The 27,470-nt window shown below is 50.9% G+C and overlaps 2 protein-coding genes across 2 annotated transcripts; both read left to right on the forward strand.

The window, feature by feature from the left end:
- The first annotated feature begins 5,785 nt into the window (after positions 1-5,785).
- Positions 5,786-10,362, forward strand: LOC102504745 (indolethylamine N-methyltransferase-like). Its single transcript, XM_032483769.1, is given in 4 exon segments — positions 5,786-6,006; positions 7,476-7,683; positions 9,692-9,899; positions 9,901-10,362. Coding segments are annotated over 4 exon segments (792 nt in total). The 5' UTR covers positions 5,786-5,852; the 3' UTR covers positions 10,123-10,362.
- Positions 10,363-22,362: 12,000 nt separating this feature from the next.
- LOC102503927 (indolethylamine N-methyltransferase) lies at positions 22,363-27,040 on the forward strand. The gene is made up of 3 exons (XM_006187758.3): positions 22,363-22,611; positions 24,082-24,289; positions 26,468-27,040. The coding sequence occupies exons 1-3, from the start codon at positions 22,458-22,460 to the stop codon at positions 26,895-26,897; spliced, it is 792 nt and encodes a 263-aa protein (XP_006187820.2). The 5' UTR covers positions 22,363-22,457; the 3' UTR covers positions 26,898-27,040.
- The last annotated feature ends 430 nt before the right edge of the window (positions 27,041-27,470 follow it).

Raw genomic sequence — 27,470 nt, forward strand, 5'->3', positions numbered from 1 at the left:
CCTCCGGGAGAGCAGGTGAGGTCAGGAAGCAGGGCTGAGAACATGATGACCTAGGAAAATGGCCCAGGGGTGAATGGAGGGAGGCCTGGAAGCCGCAGTGAAGCTTTCAACCTGCTGCCCGGAGGGAGCCCAGGCTTGGGGCCATCTCTCGGCCTGTGGGGTCACATCCGGCCAGTCTGTTCTCTGATTTCTGCCTCCCCACCCCTCCTGCTTCTCCAGGCTCAGCAACCTCTTAACCGTCTACTGCCCTCCTCACCAGGAGGTCACAGCCATGAGAGCCCAGAGGACATTGCCAAATCCCTGTGTCCCCAGGGCAGGTAGTGATGATTGGGAGCCAGGTAGATGCCACGAGCCATTCTACAGTTGGTTCAGGTGAGGCCCTTGGAGGCTGAGGGTCCTGCCAGCAGGTTTCTGATGGGACTGAGACCCCACCCTGCACTCCTGACTCCCCACGGAGGGCTTTCCAGACCCTTGTTATAGCCACATCCTGACCCCATCACAATCCTACTTTTTGCCCTTGGCACTCTCAGGGTCTCTGAGGCCTGGGGGGCTGGGGTGGTGACCAGGAGAGCCCTCCTTGCTCCACCTCAAAGATCTAGGGGCTAATGGAGAGTGTTGGGATCAGGTGCTATACCTTTCCCACTGCATTTCCTGTTTTCTGGTCCAGCTCACAAATCCGGAGCTAAGGGGAGACAGACCCCACCTCCTGAATAACATCTACCCAAAGAGAGAGGAAGGGCCCCACCAGCCCCCTACCTCAAGCCCCACTCCCTGCAGTCCCTAGAACCTGTCTCCAGGGACCAGGATGAGAAATGGGGGAAGGTGTTCAGGGCAGCCATACATCCTGACTCTGGCCTGGCCAGGGGTCTTCGTGCACTGGGGTAATCTGCTCAAAGTCAAGTTTTTGATGAATACACTCTAAGGAAGGGTTTCTCAACCTCAGTACCACTGACATTTCAGGCCAGATAATTCTTTACTGGGGTGGGGGACCCAACTCTGCATTGGAGGATCTCTACCAGCATCCCTGGCCTCTACCTACCAGATGTCAGTTGCATCTAATCTCTAGCTATGACAACCAAGCATGTCTCCAGGCACAGCCAGATGTCCCCAGGGAGACAAACCCTCCCCCCACCCAACCCGGTTGAGAACCACTGTCCTAAGGTTTGCCTTCATCAATTTGACACGTTTTGTTCATGCTAGGCAGTTTCAGTCCCTTTTAAGAAAGTCTGCATTCAGCTCATGCAATTTAATAACAAAAAAACAAACAACACAATCCAAAAATGGGCAGAAGACCTAAACAAGCAATTTCCAGTGAAGACATACAAATGGCCAAAAGACACATGAAAAAATGCTCAATATGGCTAATCATCAGAGAAATGCAAATCAAAACTACAATGAGGTATCACCTCACACCAGTCAGAATGGCCATCATTCCAAAGTCCACAAATGATAAATGTTAGAGAGAGTGTAGAGAATAGGGGATCCTCCTATGGTATTGGTGGGAATGTAGTTTGGTGTAGTCATTTGGAAAATAATATGGAGATTCCTCAAAAAACTAAAAATGGACTTACCATATAATCCAGCAATCTTACTCCTGGGCATATATCCAGAGGAAACTCTAATTCGGAAAGAAACACGCACCCCAGTGTTCACAGCAGCACTGTTTATAATAGTCAAGACATGAAAACAACCTAAATGTCCATCAACAGATGACTGAATAAAGAAGTTGTGATATATTTATACAATGGAATATTACTCAGACATAAAAAAATGAAATAAATGCCATTTGCAGCAACATGGATAGACCTGGAGATCATCATTCTAAGTAAGCCAGAAAGAGAAAGGAAAATCCCATATGATATCACTCATACGTGGAATTTTAAAAAATGAGACAAATGAACTTATTTACAAGACAGAAACAGACTCACAGACATAGAGAACAAATTTATGGTTACTAGGGGGAAAGGTGTGGGAAGGGATAAATTGGGAGTTTGAGATTTGCAGATACTAACTACTATATATAAAATAGATAAACAACAAGTTTCTACTTTATAGCACAGGGAACATAGTTCAATTCAATATCTTGTAGTAACCTATAATGAAAAGGAATATATGTATATATGTATAGCTAAAACATTATTCTGTACACCAGAGATTAACATATTTTAAACTGACTATACTTCAATTAAAAAAAGAAAGAGAGGAGAATCTGGAATAGTGATTTTCATTGTACAGTTTTTAATCTAGATCATCACTGAAGTAGATTCATGAGCATAAAGGGATATTCTCATACACAAATATGAATTATTAATTTCATTGTCAATAAATGTTTGATTTAGAAGAGAATGTCTTCATCATCTCAAGCATTTTGATATAGTGACTTTTGATTAATTCAGGGAGATTTCCATTCAAGGGGACTTCTGCCTTAATTTCAAGCACAAGAGCACATTCCAAGATAACTATCAAGAAAATAAATTGCTGAAGAGTTGGCCAGATGAGGAAAGAATCAATCTTCTCCAGATTAGGAAAACTACCATCTCAGCACCCCATGCCTCTGTTATCTTTCCTCCCACATGAGCCTCTGGGGTTAAGAGACGAGTCCAAAACTTGCAAGTGTAAACAAGACTTTTCTCTGGTGAGTTATAAGCAGCCAAGCAGAGCCTCATCTCAGGCCAAACACTGAAATAAAGGCTAAATATCTTCATAAAAATCAATCACTGAGGGTAACACAAGTGAATGAATCGTTATCAAATCTCTGAGGGTGGGTGTGGGAATAGCTCAGTGGGAGGTCCTGGGTTCAATCCCAAGCACTTTCATTAAATAAATAAATAATTTTTTTTAGAAAACAGATTTTTTTTTTTTTAATCTCTGGATAGGGAAGGATTTCAAAAGCTTAGATAGAAGCAAGTCCAAAGGAAAAAAAATAATATATTTTATTAAAAATTAATTAAACAAACATTTGTCCTGAAACAATTTAAAGCTAAAAAAAAAATTATTTTACTTTGGCAAAATAATTTGGCAATTATTTGTCTAAATTACTTATGTTAAATTATTTGTACTAAAAGTTTCAAACTCTTGATCCATGAATCCTAAGTCTAGGAATCCAGCCTAAAGACAAATATATAGAAAGCCAAATATATAGAATCTTGCCTAAATTATTTCTTAAATTATTTGTAATAAAAGTTTTAAACTTTGATTCATTAATCCTAAGACAAGGAATCCAACCTAAAGCCAGAATCCCAAATACAGAAAAGACTTACTGCACAAGGATACTGCTTGCAATGTTACTTAAAATAATGAACACCTGTAACGTTCTCGCCTGACAATCCTTTGGGGAGCAGTTAAGTCAAACCCCTGTGTACTGTGTACTTGAGCCTCTGTGTCCTGTTTACTAAGCAGCACTGTTAGGAACTGCTATTTCCAGCTCACTGAGAGTACATGGAGAAGGAATGCTAACCCAGTGTGGGGACAGACAAGCAGGCACGAGGGGCACATGGTGAGATTGAGGTGGGAAGCCCCATAAAAAAAGACTGGCAGGACCCCCAGGCAGGGCCACTACTCTCCTGCCAGCACCATCCCAGTCCCTGGCCCAGAAGCTCTATCTCACTTTTTGCCTCTGAAACGGCTTAATTCTAGGAAAGTGGAACTTACCCCTAAAATTCTATTGGTTCCCTGAGCTCACTCCTGATTGGTTCTTTCTTTCACTTCTGATTGGTCCATTTCCCTCACTCCTGATTGGTTATTTCTCTCCCTCCTGATTGGTCCATTTCTACAAAGCTTGTTCCTTATTAGTCAACTTTTCTTATACCTTATTTGCATATCATGTTGCAAAGTGTAAACTGGCAGCCTATAAAGCCTGTGTAACCCTACTAGATGGGGTCTGGAGCTTGGAGTGTTAACTCCTCTGGGCCCTCTGGCATAATAAACCTGAGTTCTCCAACTCTCCACGTGCTGCTTGGTCTCTCACCCGGATCCAGGTTGCTGTCACAACTGAGCTGCAACACGGAGCTGTAACACGTTTTCCTGCAACAAGACCACAGCCCTGCAAACCACTGCAGGTTCACGTGTCTGGGGGCACATTCATAATAAAAAACCCTGGGATACATGTGATACACTCCATGTCACCAGTCATTTTAATCCTTTTAGAATTATGTTAACTGGGTTTCAATATAAAAATTCTTTATTTAATAAATTGGAGAGAGGTCTAACTTCATTTTCTTCCAACTGGAAAGACGGTTGTGCCATCACCATTTATTATATAATCCACCCTTTTCTTACTGGCTGGGAACACCACAGAGTCCAGTTTCTGTTCATTTCACTCAGCACAATACAATTAGAGTTTATTTCTGTGGAAATTCAAAAACCTGAAAAGTAAATGTTGATTCTGGGCGGTAGAGCTAACAGTGTGGTGGCCTCAGTCTCAGCCGGGAGCTGTCAGAGATACAGAATCTCACAACCAGAATCTGCACTTAGCGGACTCCCCAGGGGACTCCCGGGCACAGGAGTTTGAGCAGCACAGTGTGATGAGTAGAGAAGAAGGTGTGCAGCTGGTCTTTATATTGGCTTTGGACACTGGCCTTGAATCAGTAGGAACCTAGACCCTGTCACTTGCTGCCAGGAACCCCTGGGGAAAAGCCCATCACCTTCAGCTTCTTCGTCTCCAAGGAGGGGTGGTCCCAACACCTGCTCTAGCAGATTGCTGTGATGACGGCAGAGGACCAGGGGACACCAGTAACATAGCAGGAACTCTGTAGGGGTAGCTCACTACACACCAGGGCCTCAGACTTGCCCACTTGCAAAACACACTAGAGTTTGCTGCCTGAAGTCTCCGCTCATAGGTGAATTGTTGAAAGAGATTTGGGAATCTTCTTTTTTTACATAAAACTTTTTATTTTGAGATCATGTAAGGTTCACCTATAGCTGTAGGAACTAACACAGAGATCTGTCTAAGCTTTACCCAGTTTCTCCCAACGATGGCATCTTTCAGAAGATGGTAAATATCACAACCAGATTTGTCATTGATACAACCCACTGCTCTCATTAGCTTTCCCCCGTTTTACTGGCACTCCTGCTTTCTGTGCATGTATGTGTATGTGTGCACGCAAGTTCTGAAAAGTTTAACGCATGATTTGTTTATGTATGCCAACGCTATTTAAATGGCTTGTACAAACAGAGCCTTTCCAGCCTTCTCAGAAGCGCTGGCAAAGTTAACTTCTGCTCTCAGCAAAATAAAGGACTGATTATGCAAGCAGAGGAAACAGAATTGAAGACAGAAATATTTAACCAGGTTCGAGACAAACTATTTTCAAAAGGAAGCTCACAGACCTCACTCAGTGAAATCTTAGCCATCTCTGAATCCTGTTTTCCACCCTTAGGGGTCTTTCTGCTCTGGTTCATGTTTTTCCACCAAACAACAAAGAAGGAAGCATCCTTGAACCATAATAAATGCTTGGTCTCTCTCTGTGCCTTTGTCTCTGTCTCTCTTTGCCCATCTGTCTTTCTTTATTCTCTCAGTTTCCCTGTCCTCTGTTTTATTCTCTCCCACCCCCGACCCCCACTAGCAACACCTACCCTCAAAACATCACCCTCAGCAGTCAAGAACTGAGAACCCCAGAGAGCACATGTTGACGATCTTCTTACATTTCTGTGTTCTCGATATTATCGACTAGATAAGCTCCAGTCAGCTAACCTTGTGGCCTGTCTCCAACTGTGTGGAATCCGATTCCCTCCCTGGGAGGGAGGACGGTCTGTCTAATGAGATTATGAAACTCCTGATGGGGAGAGGCTGGGAGAGGAGGGTAGATATAAGGGGACCGCAGGAGTGAGGAGGCACAGCTGGGTCCCCAGCCAGGATGGAAGGCAAGCTCTATGCTGGAGAAGACTATAAGAAAGAATTTGACCCCCAAGACTACTTGAAGACCTACTATGCCTTCGATTCAGGCACTGTAGCTGAAAATGAAATCCTGAAATTTAACCTCAAAAACCTCTTCCAGACCTTCTCTTCAGGTGAGTGGCTGGTCTCTATCTCGGGAGGATGATGGGGCTTCACCTGACAGGAAGAACGGCAGGTGGCAGGGGACCTGTCCTCTGGGACACTGCTCACCAAGGATGCTGCAAAGGCAGCCCAGCCTGTGAACCTACAAGGGCCTCTGCCAGGTGGCCACCCACTGGGGCCGGAACACTGGCCCTGGAGGCCAAAGAGCCAGGCTTGAACCTATGACAGTCGGCCTCAGTCTCTTCCCCTGGGAAATGGGAAGGTAACCTGTGGGGCTCACAGGCTCATTCTGGAGGGGAAATGAGACAACAGACATGAGCACACTGCCTGCATCTGACCATCTCTGCCTGTCTTCCCTTAAAGCCCGGCTTCGTAGCCTGGGCTCATGAATCCCCTTGGAAATCTGATAAATGCTCTGGTACATACACACACACACACACATACACACAGATTCCTAATATTCTATATGAAATTAAGAGAGTTCATGGGTAACCAAAGCCAAACTACAGAGCTCAGTTTACAAATCCCTGCTCTGGGGCATCAGACTGGGTGGTCAACAGAGATTACCACCCAAGTTCCTCAGTGCAACCCAGGGGTAGACCGAGATGGGAGAGACTGGGGTGGTCAGCCCAGTTCAGACTGCCAGTCAGTGGCAACAACAAAACTAAAGATCAGTTAATTTATGGCTGCCATGCACAGTTGGGCAGGGAGGGTACTGAACAAGTAGGGGTTATTCAGTCACTCAACAAATCTTGCCTAATTGTGTAATCAGTGCCAAGAAAGCTAGATCAAGCAACATATATAGAAATACAGAAGAAAGAAGGCTTAGGGTTCACAGGGAAATCTCAAGATACTTCCTGCAGGAGGGACACGCACTAGGCCTTGAAAAATGGACAGATGGGTTTGAATGGAGGAGAGAGGAAGCAAGGGAAGAGAGCAGTAAGCACTTGGTGCTACTCTGAAGCAAAAAGCCTTCCCTGTCTTCATCGGACTCCCTCGCCTTCCCCGATTAGCTGAGTCAAAGTGGAACCACTGGCTCAGGTCTTACTCTTTATCACAAGCTCTGCCCTTGGCAGCAAGGAGGTAGGGAGGGAGGCAGGTGGTGGGGGTGACTTTCACCATTGTTTTAAACCCAGAGTCAGAGCACTGTTGGAAACAAACCAGTTCCACTTGGGAAGTCAATCTGAAACCTGCCCAGAAGTGCAGAACTTGTCCTATCAGGCCTCTGGGGGCAGCAAGAGGGACTTGATGTGAGCCAGGCTGTGGCCCACCCTCCAGCTGTTACCCACCTGAGCCCCAGGCATGGACTCTGGTGTCCCCACACATCTGGGTGCCACTCAATGGCAGGGTCGGCTCCTGTGTGTCACCCTCCCCAGCCAGCAAGTCCTGGGGAAGGGCAGGGCCTGGCGTGTCCAGCCACCAAAGCTGGGCCCGGAGTAGGGTGTCCCCACCACAGACCCGCACGTGCTGTCTCCTGCAGGAGGAGTGGGAGGCGACATCCTGATCGACATTGGCTCGGGCCCCACCATCTACCAGCTGCTCTCGGCCTGTGAGGCCTTCCGGGAGATCATCGTCTCGGACTACACGGAGCAGAACCTCTGGGAGCTGGAGAAGTGGCTGAAGAAGGAGCCGGGGGCCTATGACTGGTCCCCAGCCGTGCAATACGTGTGTGAGCTGGAGGGAGACAGGTACCCACGGCCACCGTCCTTCTCAGACGAGGTCTCCCCAGCCCCCACAGGACAGAGCGTGGGCCTGCCACCCTGCTCCCCCCACCACCTCCCTACTCTTTCTTCCTGAACCACTTGGGTCTCCTTGCCCCCGAGCTCCCCCCTTCTCTTGAAGTGAGTCCCACAACCAGCCTTAGTTTAGCTCAGCTAAGCTTAGCTGCCTGTGTTCTTAGCTTAGGTTGCCCTCTCTGCGCTCCACGAGTTACATCCCGCCCATGCTGTAGGACCAGCCTCAGTCTCACTGCTTCCTAGAAGCCTCCTCTGATTGCCCCTGACCACACAGATATCACGTTCCTCTGAAAACTGGTGGTTCAGCTCTCCTTTAACTAAATGTTGAGTCCATGGATTTCAGGGTATCCCCCTGAAGCACTGTTGCCAAAACCCATAGACCAACAGCACCCACCCCCTCTAGGCACCCTCCCCATTCAATTCACAGAGAGGACACGCATCTACCAGAGCCCCAGGGGTACAGGCAGCATTCTGGCCCTGATTCTACAGCCAAGGAAACTGAGGCTCAGACCTGGAGAGTGACCTCTAGGCCATCTTAGAGCCAGGATAAAGACCAGAGTTTAAATTTAAATTCCTGCCCCACCCTAGGGTCACTGGGGCCTGACCCAGTTACAGGTGGCGGCAGCCTGAAGTGGGTCAGGGCTCGAGGGTCTCTAAGCACAGGGGTCTCCATGAAGCCCAGCCTGGGCCTCATTCATTCCTGTCACCATTCGTGGAGAGCATTCTGAGGGTCACTCTCACTTCTAAGTACTGGGGACATCGCAGTGAACAAAGTCTCGGCTCCATGGTGCTCACTTCCTACTAGTAAGGGCAACATAACCAACTAGGCAGAGGTGACATTCAGAGAAAGATAAGTGCCCAAAGAATAATCGTCAGCTCACAGGGGCTTTGAGAGAGGTAGGCATTCTGTGTTGGCTATGATCTTGCCTTGGTCACCTCGGGCTGCCATTTAAATGGACCCAGGGGCTTAAAAACATTTATTTCTCACAGTTCTGGAGGATAAAGTCCAAACCATGGTCCAGTGAGGGCCCTCTTCCTGGCTTGTAGACGGCCGTCTTCTCGCTGTGTCCTCACATGGAGGAGAAGGAGAGAGAGAGCAAGACCCCTGGTGTCACTTCATTTAAAAAGCACGAATCCCACCCTGAAGGGCCCCACATGACCTCATCTAACTCTGATTACTTCTGTAAATTCCTGTCTCCAAGTACCTTCACACTGAGTGTCAAGGCTTCAACATATGAATGTGAGCCGGGCATAATTCAGCCCATAGCAGATGCCAAGAGATGGCCTCTCCAAGCAGGAGCCCCCGGAGCAGCTTCCTGGGTGAGGTGAGGGAGGAAGGACTTGAAGATGTGAGGAAAGAGTGTCAGGCAGGGGACCAGCAAGGGCAAAGGCCCATCAGTGGGAAGGAGCGTGTTTGAAGAAGCATGTTTAAAGGGCCAGGGCCTGCAGGGAGCAGGGTGGGGGTTATATTCCTTACTGAGCCCAACATGTCAGTATGGCTGATAAAAAATTGTGGAAGCAGTTAGTAGCAATACTTGCACACAATGGGAATGCATTTAATGGCCCTGAATTGTACCCTAAAAACTGTTAGGATGGCAAACTTTCTGTTACATAGATTTATAATTTTAAAAATTAATAATGTAGCATAATAACATTTGAATTATTTTGTATAATCAAAAAGAAAAAGAAAAATAGGAGAAGGAGGTGGTGGAAGAAGAGGGCAAAGGAAGGAATCAAATGTCAAATCCCTATCACCTACCAGCTGTATCGACTTGGGCAAGTCACTCAGCCTCTCTGGACCTCAGTATCCTCATCTGTATAATGGGGGAATATGAACTCACTCAAAGAGTTGCTGAACAGATTAAATCACTGGCCTTGACCATGGGGAGCACCCTGGAAAGGGGCAGGGCAGGGGCCATGTCACAATTTTCATCATCACCTCTGTGACCCTTCCCCACAGGAGCAGATGTCAGGAGAAGGAGGCACGGCTCCGAAGGACAGTCACACGGATCCTGAAGTGTGACGTGACCCAGCCACACCCCCTGGCACCAGCCCAGGTGCCACCAGCTGACTGCGTGCTGACCCTGCTGGCCATGGAGTGTGCCTGTTCTGATGCAGACACCTACTGGGCAGCGATCCGGCGCTTGGTCAGCCTGCTGAAGCCGGGCAGGGCACCTGGTCATGGCCATAGCCCTCCGCTGCCAGAGCTACATGGTGGGCGCCAAGAAGTTCTTTGGGCTCCCCTTGGAGAAGGAGACGGTGGAGAAGGCCGTGCAGGAGGCCGGTTGCCAGGTGCTGCGGTGCGAATACCGCCCCAACAGCTACTCACACTTCTACTGCATCAACGAGGGCATCTGCTTTGTAGTGGCCCGCAAGGGCAGCAGGGCCTGAGGACACCCTGGCACAGAGGCCCTGCCCCAGAGGGCAAGTCACAGCCAGAGTGGCCAGAGTCTCACCCACAGCCCTCTAAAAATGGCTGAGCTTTAACTCCACCTTTCACTCTGATGAGCACATCCCAAGGTCACACGAGAAAAGCAGGCCCTCCTCTCCCCTAGCCCAGGGATCTGGCCCCCACACCCCTTCTGGTTCATTGCACATCAAAAATCAGGGAAACAAAGTGGCTCAACTAGATATTGTTGTGATTTGGGTTCCTCCTCAGCGGACCCGGGGAATAGGATTTGAGTGCAAAGAGCTGATCTGAGAGGGATCCCAGGAAACAGACACGGGAGCATGAGAAGGAGGAAGACAGGGAGGTGACACAGGGTGTGTCATCAAGCCGGTCACCACTGTGGAAACTGGCGCTCATCTGTGGGGCAGGGCCTTGGGAGACCCACCTGAGAGAGCTGGGCCTTTGTCCACCAGCTCCCAGTGTCATGGGTGAGGGCTTTCCCAGGGGCGTTAATTGGCAGCATCTTCAGCCTGCCTGTTCATGGGCCAGAGGGGGAGACACGCTCAGGCAAAGACTTGCAGGGCTGGTCCCTGGAGTTGGGCCCCAGGCCAGTGGGACACGGAGGGGGCTCCGAGAGCTCCCCCAACAGATACAGATGCCGCATTGGCTCGGGTGTGGGGCCGGTTCTGGGCAGCCTGGCCCTTCTGCAGGAGGAGCAGGACCTCAGGTTCTCAAAGGCCAAAGAACTGCAAGAACTAGGTGACTTCTAGGCCAAACTCCTGCTCCCGCTCAGGTGGGAAAGTGAACAACTGGGAGGGGAGGTGACCGGCTCCTGACAGCTCAGTGAGTCAACTGCACAGCCTAAACAGGAGCCGGGGGCCGGGTTAGGCTGGGCCTGGGGGGAGACGGAGCTTCCAGGGAGTGGGTGCAACGTGGGGCCAGGAGAGTCCACTGGGAGCCTGTACCCAGCCCATGGACCTGTGCCCTCGATTTTTCTTGCTGAGGTCACCCCATGGGCCCAGCACCCTGGCCTTAGGAGGGGAACCAGGCATTCTGAGGCAGCTCCCCACAGTACCTGTGAGGCCAGGTTACTGCGGATCTGGCAGGGGATGGAGCCGCAGCGATGGTCAGCTGAGCAGCCCACGCAGGGCAGGGAGTCAGGCTGTTCCATCCATATGACCCAGAAAGCGAGCTCCTAGAGGTTAGGGAAGAACTAGGGCCATGTCCCTAGAAGAACCTTCACAAGCTCAGCTGTCTCTGGACACCCTCCTTGTCCACACAGATGGTCAGCTGACATCCCGGTCAGGTCCTGACACCGCGCTGCCATGTTCTCCCTGGGATGTGGGAGGGAGTCAGCGTTGGTCCACCCAAGCTTGGCTCCCGTGAAGCCCCTAATGCTCTCTGAACTGTGGCATGGGCCCCCTCTCTGCTCCCAGTGTTCCAACCCCAGTCACGCTCGCCCGAGCAGACTCCCAAAGCAAACACAGTCACGCCTCTGCCCTGTTGAAACCCTGGGCCGCAGACTAAGGTCCCACACATAACATAACGGCCCACGAGGCCCTCCACAACCTCACTGCTGCCTCCTGTCCTGCAGCCACCATGCAGGGCTCCTTGAACCAGGCCAGCGACCTCCCACCTGCACGTCCTCCCTACAAAGGGCTCCTTCTCCCTCCTCCAGCCCATGTCCCAGCTCTGAACAGCTTCCAACAAGCTGTGCAGCAAAGGGCAGTGCCAGGGGAAGGGCTGAGCCAGGACCCCTCAGCCAGATGAAAGGGCAGCCTCCAACTGCGAGCCTGCTGCTAAGCCCAGTATTTTCCAAACTGCTTCCACGGTGCTCTTGGGAGTCCCAGAGGTCAGTAGCAGGCGAGTCCTCCTCCTTCCAACCTCAGCTGGGACTTGGGGAGCTGACAGGAGAGAAGGGGCAGTGGGAGACAGCAATGACTTCCCATGGCCACCAGAGAGCAGTGCAGGGCAGGAAGCGGCCAGCAGAGGTGCAGGGCGGGCAGAAGGCAGAGGTTCCTCAGGAAAGAAAACTGTGCTTGGGCCAACTTTTGGCTCATGGGGGCCGTGCCAGGCCTCATTGAGCCCAGAAGCCAGCACACTCAGCGGAGCCTGGAAACCCTTGGACAGGCATAGCCTTCAGGAAGCCAGAACTTCCTGTCTCTGGACACTGAGTTTCAGCTGGGCCCCAGAGACCAGGGCTTTGCAAACTAAGGTGCCTGTGAGTCACCTGGGGAGCTTGTTTACCTGTGGATCCTGATCCAGGAGATCTGATGAGGTAGGCCTGGGATTCTGCATTCCCAGCAGGCCTCAAGGGATCCAACACTACTGGTCTGAGGGCCATACTTGGAGGATCAAGGCCCTGAGGAATGCATCTTGAATTCTGACTTTTCCCAGAAATAACAGGGCTGCTGGGCACAGCTTGGAGCTGGCACAGCTCACTTCCCTGGCTCCTGTCTCCAGGTGAGAGAGGGAGGAGCCCAGCACTCCACCCAGGAAATACCCCACTCCCCTTCTCTTACTCCCGGGGGTGGGGGGCCCTCCTCCTCCCTCTGGTCTTTGACAGTCTTCTCCACCAGATGGCGCTCCTCCAGTGCAGGGGCTGGGGGTGCCCCAGACTCCTCACCTCAGTAGTTCCCTGTCAGGCGCGGCAGGATCTGCTGCCGCTAAAGCTGGTGTGTATTTCAAACAACTAGACACCTTCCAGCCAGCCCTTGGTGACAAAGGTCCCCCCACAGCCACATCACCTGCGCTCCTCTGAGCTCCTACGAGGCAGAGGGGACAGGGTGCTTTTTGTTGCAGATTTCCAACTTGAGACCCACAGATAAACAAAATGACTTCCACAAAGGCATCACCTTCAATATTCCCAGCTCTAGTCCCTCAGAGAAGCCTGGCAGGGGCTCGGGCCGGGGTTCTCACCCTGGATATGCATTGCAATCACCCAGGGAGCTGTCACCTTCCTGCAGCCCGGGTCTCCCCCCGACCAGCTAGATCAGAAGATCTGAGGTAGAGGCTGGGGGACCCAGGCAGCAGTATTTCAAGACAATCTCCTGGTGATTTGAATGTGTAGCCAAGATTGACAACTGCTGGCCTGGCCCAGGGCTTCTGAAACATTATGTTACTCCTGCACCTCTTGGGGCGCTGTGAACATGCAGATTCTGATTAGGCAGGGCTGTGGTGGGCTGGGAATCTGCATTTCTGACCTGTTCCCACGTGATGCCTCTGCTGCTGATTCCAGAACCACCTTGAGTAACAAGAGTACAGAGGGGGACTGAGGAACACAGTACAGTGGTCCAAGTGTGAAGTAATGACCCCTGAGGTACCACGTCCTTCAGGACCTGGGGTCTTGAATGAGTCAGAAAAGGCCTCTCAATCATCAAGGCCAGAAGTCTCCGTGCTGCCTCTACTGTCACTGGCCATCCAAGAATCACTCACCCCTCCCAGAAGCTCCCCCACAGAGCAGCTGTCTGTATTTTAGCCCTGCTTACTGCCCGGCGCTCCCGACTACAGTGTCCAGCTGCCTCCACGTGCCTGGCCCTCGGCCCCTCTAACTTAGCAAGTCCTTAGACAAGACCCCCATCCCCACACATGCTGCTCCCACCACGTTCCCACCCCAGAGGGGACACTTCCGTCCACGCTCTCACCCGTCTCAGCCTCCTTCCTCTCTCACCTCGGTCCCCACCCCGGCTCACCCCAGTCTCTTGATGTTTCCCCCAAACAGCTTCTCCGATCCACTCAGCTGCTCTCAACCCCATCACTGCCCTGAACCCAGCTGTATGAGCTTCACTTCCAATCCGCAGTGGTTTCCTGACCAGCCCCGGCCTCCGGATCCACCAAATTGTGTCTGTTTCCATCTTTTCCACCAGACAGTGAACTCCCCGGAGCACGTTGTCCTTAGCCACTATCAGGTGTCTGATAGATGCTGTCTGCATGAAGGAGAGAGTCAGGGGCCCTGGTGTCCAGTCCTGGCTCTGTTCACTTACTTGCTGATTGTGGGGACACCCTTTCTCCTCCCTGGCCTCACTCTCCTCATCTGAAACTCGACCCAGTGATGCTGAAACATCAGTTTTGAGATCCGTGGGAGGGGATTATGACTTGTTCCTGCTCACTGCTCACCCCAGGCCAGGAGGGACAGCTGAGTGGCCCAGGAGAGAACTGCCAGGGGCCTCCTGAGCTCAGGCGTGACAGGTAAACAGAGAAGAGATGCTTTTTTTTCCCTCCCTGTCTCCTCACCCTTAGCCAAGCCCTCTCCTGAACCTGGAGCCCCCGGGCTTGAGAAAGGTCAGGCTGTCCCCACCTCCGGACTCTTGGCAGCAGGACGGACATCACAGGGAGCTTGTTAGAAATGCAGACTCTCAGGTCCCAGCCCCGACCTGCTGCAGCACATCCGAATCTTAACTAGATCCCCAAAGGCTTTGATGCATATTAAAGCCTGAAAGGGCCTGATCTAGAACTGGAGAAATGAAGACAGGAAACAGAGGGGGAGGAGGGACAGAGAGAGGGAGACAGGCTCCTTCCTAGTGGCCTCCTCTGGGCCCTCCTCACACTCAGCCTCTCAGCTCAGTTGTGACAGGTCCCTGCCTCACAGCTCAGAGCAGCTCCTCCCTCCTCACTCCCTCCCTTCGCCACCAGATCACCCTTTTATTTCCTTCACCTCACATGCCGCTCTCTTCCATTCTCCATCCCCTTCCCTCCCTGGAAGAGTCATTGCCTCCATTTCCCTGCTGTATCCCCAGTGCCCATCCATCACCAGCTCCGTGACCCACCGGTATTGTTCAAGAAATCAGTTGATGATGTGAAACTTACGATTGTGGACTTGGTGCTGCTACAACCTTCTCCCTTTGAACTTCAGAGTTGCTGAAGCCATCTAATCCAGCGGCTTTGTCTCATTCTTTACATTTCCAATGGCCCACAATCCAACAACTTGGTGCTTCAGGCAGAACATGGAGAATTCAAAAGCGTGTTCAAAAGGGTAGGGTAGATTGCCTTCCCTTTCCAGCACCCAACGTGTCTTTGCAAATCACTTTGCTGCTTCTCCCACTGAGAGGTCACGTCCATTTCTCTCCATCACCTTCCCTCTCCCCATCTGGGTTTGCCCATGTGAGTTGCTTTGGCCAATGCTATATTAATAAAAGTGATGCCACTGGGGCTTGAAAAGCACTTGTACATTTGTACCATCTATTGTTCTTGGTATTTCACCAAAGAGCTGAAAATGTATGTCTACACAAATGCTGGTACATAATGTCTATTCCTGCTTTATTCATAACTGCCAAAATGGAAGCAACCAAGATGCCCTTCTGTAGGTGAATGAATAAACTGCGGTCCATCCAGACATGGAATATTATTTGGTGCTAAAAAAAAAGTAACGATTTCTCAAGCCATGAAAGACACGGAGGAACCTTCAATCATGTTACTAAGTGAAAGAAGCCAATGGGAAAAGGCTACGCACTGCATGATTCCAGCTATATGACAACCTGGAATAAATGCCCCAGCCTCATGTCCTTTGAATGAACAAGGAGGAAGCAGCATTGCAAAGGCACCAACAGGCAAAATCTGAAGTTGGAAGGGCTCAAAGGAAGACTGGCACCCCGGGGCCCTACATGTGGAGGGGCAGGTGGGCAGGAGGCAGGCTCAGCACCCCACAGGGGATGAGATCTGAGGAGAGGGGCTCTCCAGTGCATACCCGGGTCACATGCATTCCAGGAAGCCGTGGGCCCTGCTTCCGGAGGAGGTGCCAGGTGAGCCAGAGGCACGAGTGGAGGCCTGGCCTGGGTACCAGGAGGCCCAGGTTCCAATTCTGATGCTACCAGTGACAGTGGTGTGACCTCAGGGAAGTTTTCTCCCCTCACATGAGCCTGGTGTGAGTCTCATGCCCTCACCCAGTGTGGCTACATGGATAGCATCTTTCCTCGCACAGAACCCAAGCCCCTGCTGGCTCCCTCCTGCTGCAACTCTCAAGCCCCCAGCTCCAGATCATGGGCCCCTGGTTCTTGTCTCTAAGACAGACAATCTTGTGTCATGGAGCCAGGGAGAAGCAACAACCCCTTGCCCCATTAACTTCTCTCTCCCGAGTTCCCTGGCACACCCGCTCCCACCCTGCACCCCACAGACGACACCACACACACATAACACAATGTTGTCTATGCACATTATACACACACATCACATACATACAAACACACAGGTAAATATATATCATACACACACTCTGCACACACACACACACACACGTCTCTGCTCTCCTCTGTCCCCTCTGGGTCTCTCGGGGTCCCCTGTCTACTCTGCTGGCAGTGGAATCCCGCTCTGCCTCTCCCCCAGAGTTATTGTGCCCATTTTAGACCTCAAAAGGCATAACTGCTTGTTTTTCCCTCAATACCACAAAGAAGGAAATCTTGTGTGCTGCGGCGGCAAAGGCAGAAAGCTTCTGGAAATGCATTAAGGGGGCTGAGCATGTGGCTTTCAGCAGCCAAACCACCCCCCACCACGGTTCCTGCATTGCGGTGCTGGGGGAGGGGGAAGCTGTGACGAGTCCCAGAGTCCTCGGGAGAAGGACCCAATGGGTGGCGCCCGCCAGCGGGTGCAGAGCTGTCAGGAAAGGGGGTCCCAGCACAGGCAGGCCACTTGAGAACCACGGAGTCAACCACCCAGCTCACAAATGGGAAAACCTAGACTCTGGGAGGCGGGGAGCAGCCCGAGAGCAGGAAGCTGGGTGGGAACCCCATGCCCTGGAGGTTTACACGAGTTAGGAACCCTGGGTTCCAGGCCCGGCTGGACCTCTCATCAGCCGTGTGGCCCTGGGCAGCCACCCCTCCCTGATACAAGGTGGCAGAAGCAAGGTGGTGCACGGGGTCTCCCCCAAGGCTCAAAGGCCTCTCCATCTCCTCTCCATGGTGCCCCAGCCTAAAGGGAAGGGACCTGACGGGGCACAGCAGTGTCCACTGAAGGGCAGCCACGGAGGGCCTCGGTCAGGTGACATGTGAGGCAGGAGACGTAGGAAGGAGCCACAGGGGTATCTGAAAAGTGCCTTCCAGGCAGAGGGGACAGCTGGTGTCAAAGACTCTGAGAAGGGAGGGTGCCTGGCAAGTTCCAGGGACAAGGTATAAAGGTGTCTGTGTGTGTGTGTGCAGGCATCCGTGTCTGTGTTGTTCGTGCAAATGTCTGTGTTTGTGCACCCAGGGGCACACTTGTGCCTGTAGACACGTGTGTGAATGGTGAGTGTGTCGTTAGTGCTGGCCCCTGTGTGTTTTTTCTGTGCACATCCGTGCCCGTGTGTGTGGCGAGCCCTGTGGGCCACCGTAAGGCCCAGGCCCTTCCCCTGAGTGAGGTGAGATCCATCAGAGGCACTTGAGCAGAGGCCTGACAAGCTGGGACGCAGCCTTCAAGGCCAGCTGAGGGATCGAGAGTGGGGGCAGCCCCCCGGGGGCCGCGTCTCTGCCTGGGTGTCTGGCTGCCGGCCCTGGTGCCACCTGGACCCGCGCCGAGGCCTGGGCTCAGCGGTGCCACCCAAGCTCTGTTCATCCAGGCCCAGAGCAGGGGGGCAACAGGGGAAGGGGAGGATGTGCAGCAGAGGGGGCGGGAGTAGGTTGGGCTCGGCCTGGGCCCCAAATGAATTCTTGGGCATCTAATTGTGGAAGAACAGTTGAGAAGGGAGATTAGAATCACCCCTGGCCCAGCCTCAGCTCAGAGGGCTCTGTAAATAATGCCCTGAATAATTAGAGAGAGATTGTACCTCCCCTTCCTCCTGCCTCCACCTCTGGGGAGAGATGTTCACCTGCAAATAAATTAAAACCGAACCCAGCAATTTGCATGACTCCAGCTCTCAGGCTGTGTGAAAACCACCAGGTGCCCTGAAGACCCGGTGCCCCGGGTGCGGTGCTGTCAGGCTGGTTCCGCTCCGCTCGTAGCCCTGGTGGGTGTCCCGGCTTCTGGGGCAGGGTCTCTGGCCTGTGCTCACTCTCTGGGCCCAGAGTGATGTCCACACGATGGGTGAGGGGTCACCTGGATAACCAGGCCCCTTCACCACCGAGACGTGTTTCTGTCGGGGTGGGCTGTCTGTATGGACTGCTCTGTGGGTCCCAGGCGCCTGTGACTTGCTGAGGGGTCCCCGTTGACCATTTGGGGAGCAGGAAGAAGGCTTTGGTTGATATACTGAGGGAAGAGGAGCTGGCTTTGAATGGCATGATATGACCAGGCTTCAAGAAGAAAAAGAAAAAGGCGATGCAAATTCAAGGTAGAATTACAATGAAACGGAAAGATATCAACAGAGGCCAGGCTGAGCCCTGTTTTGGGTGGCTGGGAAACCACCTGAAGTCCTAAGTCCCCCCATAGCAGCAACTTTTCTCAGGAAGTAGGGGCTCACAAGAGGATGGAGAAGATAGGCAGTGGATATTGAGGGACACACGGAAGATGATGCCCAGCCTACATCCATTAACATGTTCAGAATTGAACTTGGGCATCTATGTGCCATCCAGGCTATACCCAGAAGCCCTGAACCAGGTGTGGGCATCCAGGGATTTCCCTGGCAGAGTGGGGGGAGTTGGATATCCTTGGATAGAAATAACAGGCCCACCCCACTGCCCAGAGGAATGAATCCAAACCCCCTCCCATTCCAGAGCTTCTAACATCTGGTCTCAACTACTTCTCCACCAGTTTCACCCTCTCCACCCTAACACACATCCTGAGTCTGGCCTGGCCAGGGGTCTTCATGCACTAGGGTAATCAGCTCAAAGTCAAGTCTTTTATGGGTATATCCTGAGGAAGGGTTTCTCAACCTCAGCACCATTGACATTTCAGGCCAGATGATTCTTTACTGGGATGGGAGGACCAAGTCTGTATTGGAGGATCTCTACCAGCAGCCCTGGTCTCTACCCACCAGATGTCAGTAGCACCCAGTCTCCAACTGTGACAACCAAAGATGTCTCCACACATGGCCAGATGTCCCCAGGGAGACAAAGTCCCCTCCTCCCACCAGTTAAGAACCAGTATCCTAAGGTTTGCCGTCATCAATTTGACACGTTTTGTTCATGCCAGGCAGTTTCAGTCCCTTTTAAGAATGTCTGCATCATCTTAAACATCTTTCTATAGCATGACTCTTAAATAACTCATGGAAATTTCCATTCGAGAGGACTTCTGCCTTAATTTCAAACAAATAGGCATAATCCATGCTACCTATCAAGAAAATAAGACTCCTTAAATGTCAGCCAGATAAGAAGAGAATCGATATTCCTTAGTTAGGAAAACACCAACTCAGATCCCCTGTTCTAATACCCTTGTTATCTTTCTTCCTGAAGGAAGCCTGTGGGGCGGAGACCAGTCCAGAACTTGCATGTATCAACAAGACTTTGGTGAGTTGTAAGCAGCTGCACAGAGCCCCATTCACATCAAACACCAAAAAAAGACTAAATATCTTTTAAAAAAATAAGTCACAGAAGCTGTCACAATTGGATAACTATCAGATCTCTGGATAGGAAAAGATTTTCAAAGCTTAGATAGAAACAAGCCCAAAGGAAAATAAATAACACATTTTCTTAGAGAAAAATTAAATATTTCTTCTGAAACAAAAAAAAAAGCAAAAAAAATTTTCCTTTTGGAAAAATAATTTAGCATCTATTGGCTTAAATTATTTATTTGCCTAAGTTATTTGTACTAAAAGTTTTAAAACCTTCATCCATTAACCTTAAGTCTAAGAATCCAGCCTAAAGCCAGAATCCCAAATACAGAAAAGGCTTACTGCACAAGGATACTGCTTGCAATGTTACTTAAAATAATGAACACCTGTAACATTCTCACCTGACAATCCTTTGGGGAGCAGTTAAGTCAAACCCCTGTGTACTGTGTACTTGAGCCTCTGTGTCCTATTTACTAAGCAGCACTGTTAGGAAACTGCTATTTCCAGCTCACTGAGAGTGACATGGAGAAAGAACGCTGACCCAGTGCGGGGACAGTCAAGCAGGCACGAGGGGCACATGGTGAGATTGAGGTGGGAAGCCCCATAAAAAAAGACTGGCAGGACCCCCAGGCAGGGCCACTACTCTCCTGCCAGCACCATCCCAGTCCCTGGCCCAGAAGCTCTATCTCACTTTTTGCCTCTGAAACGGCTTAATTCTAGGAAAGTGGAACTTAACCTAAAATTCTATTGGTTCCCTGAGCTCAATCCTGATTGGTTCTTTCTTCCACTCCTGATTGGTCCATTTCCCTCACTCCTGATTGGTTATTTCTCTCCCTCCTGATTGGTCCATTTCTACAAAGCTTGTTCCTAATTAGTCAACTTTTGTTATACCTTATTTGCATATCATGTTGCAAAGTGTAAACTGGCAGCCTATGAAAGCCTGTGTAACCCTACAGATGGGGTCTGGAGCTTGGAGTGTTAACTCCTCTGGGCCCTCTGGCATAATAAACCTGAGTTCTCCAACTCTCCACGTGCTGCTTGGTCTCTCACCCGGATCCAGGTTGCTGTCACAACTGAGCTGCAACACGGAGCTGTAACACGTTTTCCTGCAACAAGACCACAGCCCTGCAAACCACTGCAGGTTCACGTGTCTGGGGGCACATTCATAATAAAAAACCCTGGGATACATGTGATACACTCCATGTCACCAGTCATTTTAATCCTTTTAGAATTATGTTAACTGGGTTTCAATATAAAAATTCTTTATTTAATAAATTGGAGAGAGGTCTAACTTCATTTTCTTCCAACTGGAAAGACGGTTGTGCCATCACCATTTATTATATAATCCACCCTTTTCTTACTGGCTGGGAACACCACAGAGTCCAGTTTCTGTTCATTTCACTCAGCACAATACAATTAGAGTTTATTTCTGTGGAAATTTAAAAACCTGAAAAGTAAAAGTTGATTCTGGGCAGTAGAGCTAACAGTGTGGTGGCCTCAGTCTCAGCCGGGAGCTGTCAGAGATACAGAATCTCACAACCAGAATCTGCACTTAGCGGACTCCCCCAGGGGACTCCCGGGCACAGGAGTTTGAGCAGCACAGTGTGATGGGCAGAGAAGAAGGTGTGCAGCTGGTCTTTATATTGGCTTTGGACACTGGCCTTGAATCAGTAGGAACCTAGACCCTGTCACTTGCTGCCAGGAACCCCTGGGGAAAAGCCCATCACCTTCAGCTTCTTCGTCTCCAAGGAGGGGTGGTCCCAACACCTGCTCTGCAGATTGCTGTGATGACGGCAGAGGACCAGGGGACACCAGTAACATAGCAGGAACTCTGTAGGGGTAGCTCACTACACACCAGGGTCTCAGACTTGCCCATTTGCAAAACACACTAAAGTTTGCTGCCTGAGGTCTCCGCTCATAGGTGAATTGTTGAAAGAGATTTGGGAATCCTTTTTTTTTTTATATAAAACTTTTTATTTTGAAATCATTTTACATTCACCTGCAGCTATAGGAAGTAATGCAGAGATCTATCTAAGCTTTACCCAGTTTCTCCCAATGATGGCATCTTTCAAAACATGGTAAATATCACAACCAGATTTGTCATTGATACAACCCACTGCTCTGATTAGCTTTCCCCCGTTTTACTGGCACTCCTGTTTGCTGTGCATGTATGTGTCTGTGTGCACGCAAGTTCTGAGCAATTTAACACATGATTTGTTTATGTATGCCAACACTATTTAAATGGCTTGCACAAAGACTTCCCAGCATTTTCAGGGGCCCTAGCTAAGTTCACTTCTGCCCTCAGCAAAATAAAGAATTGATTAAGTGACTAGAGTAAACAGAATCGAAGACAGAGGGAAATATTTAACCAAGTTCAGGACAAACTATTTCCAAGAGCAAGCTCACAGACCTCATTCAGTGAGATCTTAGCCATCTCTGAATCCTGTTTTCCACCCTTAGGGGTCTTTCTGCTCTAGTTCATGCTTTCCCACCAAACAACAAAGAAGGAAGCATCCTTGAACCATTCCAGATGTTTCTTCTCTCTCTGTCTTTGTCTCTGTCTATCTCTCTTTACCTATCTGTCTTTCTCTCTTTTCCCTCTGTGTCCTTGTCCCTCTGTTTCATTCTCTCCCACCCCCAACCCCTGCCAGCAGCACCTACCCTCAAAATATCACTCCTCAGGAACCGAAAACTGAGAACCTCCAAGAGCACCTGTTGGCTATGCTGTTGCATTTCCGGGTTCTTGGTAATTTTCAACCAGATAAACTCCAGCCAGAAAAAGCTAACACCCTGGCCTGACTCGAACTGTGTGGAATCCAATTCCCTCCCTGGAGGGAGGAGGGTCTGTCTAAAGAGATTATGAAACTCCTGATGGGGAGAGGCTGGGAGAGGAGGGTAGATATAAGGGGACCGCAGGAGTGAGGAGGCACAGCTGGGTCCCCAGCCAGGATGGAAGGCAAGCTCTATGCTGGAGAAGACTATAAGAAAGAATTTGACCCCCAAGACTACTTGAAGACCTACTATGCCTTCGATTCAGGCACTGTAGCTGAAAATGAAATCCTGAAATTTAACCTCAAAAACCTCTTCCAGACCTTCTCTTCAGGTGAGTGGCTGGTCTCTATCTCGGGAGGATGATGGGGCTTCACCTGACAGGAAGAACGGCAGGTGGCAGGGGACCTGTCCTCTGGGACACTGCTCACCAAGGATGCTGCAAAGGCAGCCCAGCCTGTGAACCTACAAGGGCCTCTGCCAGGTGGCCACCCACTGGGGCCGGAACACTGGCCCTGGAGGCCAAAGAGCCAGGCTTGAACCTATGACAGTCGGCCTCAGTCTCTTCCCCTGGGAAATGGGAAGGTAACCTGTGGGGCTCACAGGCTCATTCTGGAGGGGAAATGAGACAACAGACATGAGCACACTGCCTGCATCTGACCATCTCTGCCTGTCTTCCCTTAAAGCCCGGCTTCGTAGCCTGGGCTCATGAATCCCCTTGGAAATCTGATAAATGCTCTGGTACATACACACACACACACACATACACACAGATTCCTAATATTCTATATGAAATTAAGAGAGTTCATGGGTAACCAAAGCCAAACTACAGAGCTCAGTTTACAAATCCCTGCTCTGGGGCATCAGACTGGGTGGTCAACAGAGATTACCACCCAAGTTCCTCAGTGCAACCCAGGGGTAGACCAAGATGGGAGAGAATGGGGTGGTCAGCCCAGTTCAGACTGCCAGTCAGTGGCAACAACAAAACTAAAGATCAGTTAATTTATGGCTGCCATGCACAGTTGGGCAGGGAGGGTACTGAACAAGTAGGGGTTATTCAGTCACTCAACAAATCTTGCCTAATTATGTAATCAGTGCCAAGAAAGCTAGATCAAGCAACATATCCATAGAAATACAGAAGAAAGAAGGCTTAGGGTTCACAGGGAAATCTCAAGATACTTCTGGAGGAGGGACACGCACTAGGCCTTGAAAAATGGACAGATGGGTTTGAATGAAGGAGGGAGGGAGCAGAGAGAAGAGGGCAGCAAGCACTTGGTGCTACTCTGAAGCAAAGAGCCTTCCCCATAACTTACCAGATTCCCTCGCCTTCCCTGATTGGCTGAGCCAAAGTGGAACCACTGGCTCAGGTCTCACCCTTTATCCAAGATTCTTTTCTCTGTAGCAAGAAGGTGATGGGGTCGGGGTGGTGGGGTGACTTTCACCATTGTTTTAAACCCAGAGTCAGAGCACTGTTGGAAACAAACCAGTTCCACTTGGGAAGTCAATCTGAAACCTGCCCAGAAGTGCAGAACTTGTCCTATCAGGCCTCTGGGGGCAGCAAGAGGGACTTGATGTGAGCCAGGCTGTGGCCCACCCTCCAGCTGTTACCCACCTGAGCCCCAGGCATGGACTCTGGTGTCCCCACACATCTGGGATGCCACTCAATGGCAGGGTCGGCTCCTGTGTGTCACCCTCCCCAGCCAGCAAGTCCTGGGGAAGGGCAGGGCCTGGCGTGTCCAGCCACCAAAGCTGGGCCCGGAGTAGGGTGTCCCCACCACAGACCCGCACGTGCTGTCTCCTGCAGGAGGAGTGGGAGGCGACATCCTGATCGACATTGGCTCGGGCCCCACCATCTACCAGCTGCTCTCGGCCTGTGAGGCCTTCCGGGAGATCATCGTCTCGGACTACACGGAGCAGAACCTCTGGGAGCTGGAGAAGTGGCTGAAGAAGGAGCCGGGGGCCTATGACTGGTCCCCAGCCGTGCAATACGTGTGTGAGCTGGAGGGAGACAGGTACCCACGGCCACCGTCCTTCTCAGACGAGGTCTCCCCAGCCCCCACAGGACAGAGCGCGGGCCTGCCACCCTGCTCCCCCCACCACCTCCCTACTCTTTCTTCCTGAACCACTTGGGTCTCCTTGCCCCTGAGCTCCCCCCTTCTCTTGAAGTGAGTCCCACAACCAGCCTTAGTTTAGCTCAGCTAAGCTTAGCTGCCTGTGTTCTTAGCTTAGGTTGCCCTCTCTGCGCTCCACGAGTTACATCCCGCCCATGCTGTAGGACCAGCCTCAGTCTCACTGCTTCCTAGAAGCCTCCTCTGATTGCCCCTGACCACACAGATATCACGTTCCTCTGAAAACTGGTGGTTCAGCTCTCCTTTAACTAAATGTTGAATCCATGGATTTCAGGGTATCCCCCTGAAGCACTGTTGCCAAAACCCATAGACCAACAGCACCCACCCCCTCTAGGCACCCTCCCCATTCAATTCACAGAGAGGACATGCATCTGCCAGAGCCCCAGGGGTACAGGCAGCATTCTGGCCCTGATTCTACAGCCAAGGAAACTGAGGCTCAGACCTGGAGAGTGACCTCTAGGCCACCTTAGAGCCAGGATAAAGACCAGAGTTTAAATTTAAATTCCTGCCCCACCCTAGGGTCACTAGGGCCTGACCCAGTTACAGGTGGCGGCAGCCTGAAGTGGGTCAGGGCTCGAGGGTCTCTAAGCACAGGGGTCTCCATGAAACCCAGCCTGGGCCTCATTCATTCCCGTCACCATTCGTGGAGAGCATTCTGAGGGTCACTCTCACTTCTAAGTACTGGGGACATCGCAGTGAACTTAGTCTCGGCTCCATGGAGCTGACTTTCTAGTAGTGAAGTCAACACAATCACATTAGATAGAAACTGAGATTCAGGAAAAATTAGTGTTAAGTGAATAATCTTTACCTGAGTAGAGGCCTAGAGAGAGGTAAGGCTGTTGTGTTAAGTATGACAGTGTCTTAGTCACCTTGGGCAGACATACAAAATGAATAAAACCAGTGGCTTAAACAGAGACATTCACTTCTCATGGTTTTGGGAGCTGTTAGTTCAAGATCAGGTTACCAGCCATCAGGTCAGGTCCAGTGAGGGCCCACTTCCTGGGCTGTAGATGGCCGTCTTCTCGCTGTGTCCTCACATGGAGGACAAGGAGAGAGAGAGAGCTCTTGGGTCACTTTTTTTTTAAAGGCACAAATCCCACCCTGAGGGGCCTCATCCTCGTGACCTCATCTAACTCTAATTATTGCCAAAGACCCCATCCCCAAATACCATCACATTGAGGGTTAGAGTGTCCGCATATGAGTTTGAGGGGGTCAGAATTCAGCCCATAGCAGATGGTAAGAGATGGCCTCTCCAAGGAGGAGCCCCCAGAGCAGCTTCCTGGGTGAGGTGAGGGAGAAAAGATGTGAAGATGTGAGGAAAGAGCGTGCCAGGCAGACGGAACAGCATGGGCAAAGGCCCATCAGGGAGAAAGAGCTGGCTGTGAATTTAGGGACCTAGAAGAAGGTGACTGTGGGTTGAGCAAGTGAAAAGCAGAGTCAGGAGTCAGGAAGGTGGTAGAGGGCCAAGGTGAGGAGTGTGGACTCTAGTATGAATCTCAATAACACTAGAGAGGGAAGTCACCTAGAAGGATCTGCATGTTTAAAGAGCCAGGGGATGTAGGGAGGAGGCACGGGGACTTATGCATAATGAGTATAGAGTTTCCACATGGGGAGATAAAAAATTTTGGAAGTAGACATGGGGACAGTTGCAGTCATTGTAAATGCAATTAATGCCCCTGAACTGTACACTAAAAATTGTTTAGATGGCAAATTTTTCTTATATATATTTTACAACTTAAAAAATTAATAATGCAATGGACCAAAAAGTGAATTATTTTGAATTATTAAGAAGAAAGAGAAAAAGAAGGAGGAAGAAGAAGAAGACGAAAGAGGAATCAAATGTTAAATTCACTATCACCTACCACCGGTATAGCTTTGAGCAAATCACTTAACCTCTCTGGGCCTCAGTTTCCTCATCCATATAATGTGGGGAATATGATCTCCTTCAGAGAGTTGCTGAACAGGTTAAATCACTCTCCTTGTCCACAGGAAGTACTCTGGACAGTGGTAAGGGGTGGGGGCCACTGTCACAATCATCACCTCCGTGACCCTTCCCCACAGGAGCAGGTGTCAGGAGAAGGAGTCACGGCTCCGAAGGACAGTCACTCAGTTACTGAAGTGTGATGTGACCCAGCCACACCCCCTGGCACCAGCCCAGGTGCCACCAGCTGACTGCGTGCTGACCCTGCTGGCCCTGGAGAGTGCCTGTCCTGATGCGGACGCCTACAGGGCAGCGATCCGGGGCTTGGTCAGCCTGCTGAAGCCGGGCGGGCACCTGGTCACCATGGCAGCCCTGCGCTCCAAGCACTACATGGTAGGTGCCAAGAAGTTCTTTGGGCTCCCCTTGGAGAAGGAGACGGTGGAGAAGGCCGTGCAGGAGGCCGGCTGCCAGGTGCTGCGGTGCGAGTACTGCCCCATCAGCTACTCACAGGTTCATTCCACCAACGAGGGCATCTGCTTTGTGGTCGCCCGCAAAGGCCCCAGGGCCTGAGGACACCCTGGCACAGAGGCCCTGCCCCAGAGGGCAAGTCACAGCCAGAGTGGCCAGAGTCTCACCCACAGCCCTCTAAAAATGGCTGAGCTTTAACTCCACCCTTCACTCTGATGAGCACATCCCAAGGTCACACGAGAAAAGCAGGCCCTCCTCTCCCCTAGCCCAGGGATCTGGCCCCCAAACCCCTTCTGGTTCATTGCACGTCAAAAATCAGGGAAATAAAGTGGCTCAACGAGATATTGTTGTGATATGGGTTCCTCCTCAGCGGACCCGGGGAATAGGATTTGAGTGCAAAGAGCTGATCTGAGAGGGATCCCAGGAAACAGACACGGGAGCATGAGAAGGAGGAAGACAGGGAGGTGACACAGGGTGTGTCATCAAGCCGGTCACCACTGTGGAAACTGGCGCTCATCTGTGGGGCAGGGCCTTGGGAGACCCACCTGAGAGAGCTGGGCCTTTGTCCACCAGCTCCCAGTGTCATGGGTGAGGGCTTTCCCAGGGGCATTAATTGGCAGCATCTTCAGCCTGCCTGTTCATGGGCCAGAGGGGGAGACACGCTCAGGCAAAGAC

This window comes from Camelus ferus, chromosome 7 (genome assembly GCF_009834535.1).
Source record: "Camelus ferus isolate YT-003-E chromosome 7, BCGSAC_Cfer_1.0, whole genome shotgun sequence".
Lineage (NCBI taxonomy): Eukaryota > Metazoa > Chordata > Mammalia > Artiodactyla > Camelidae > Camelus > Camelus ferus.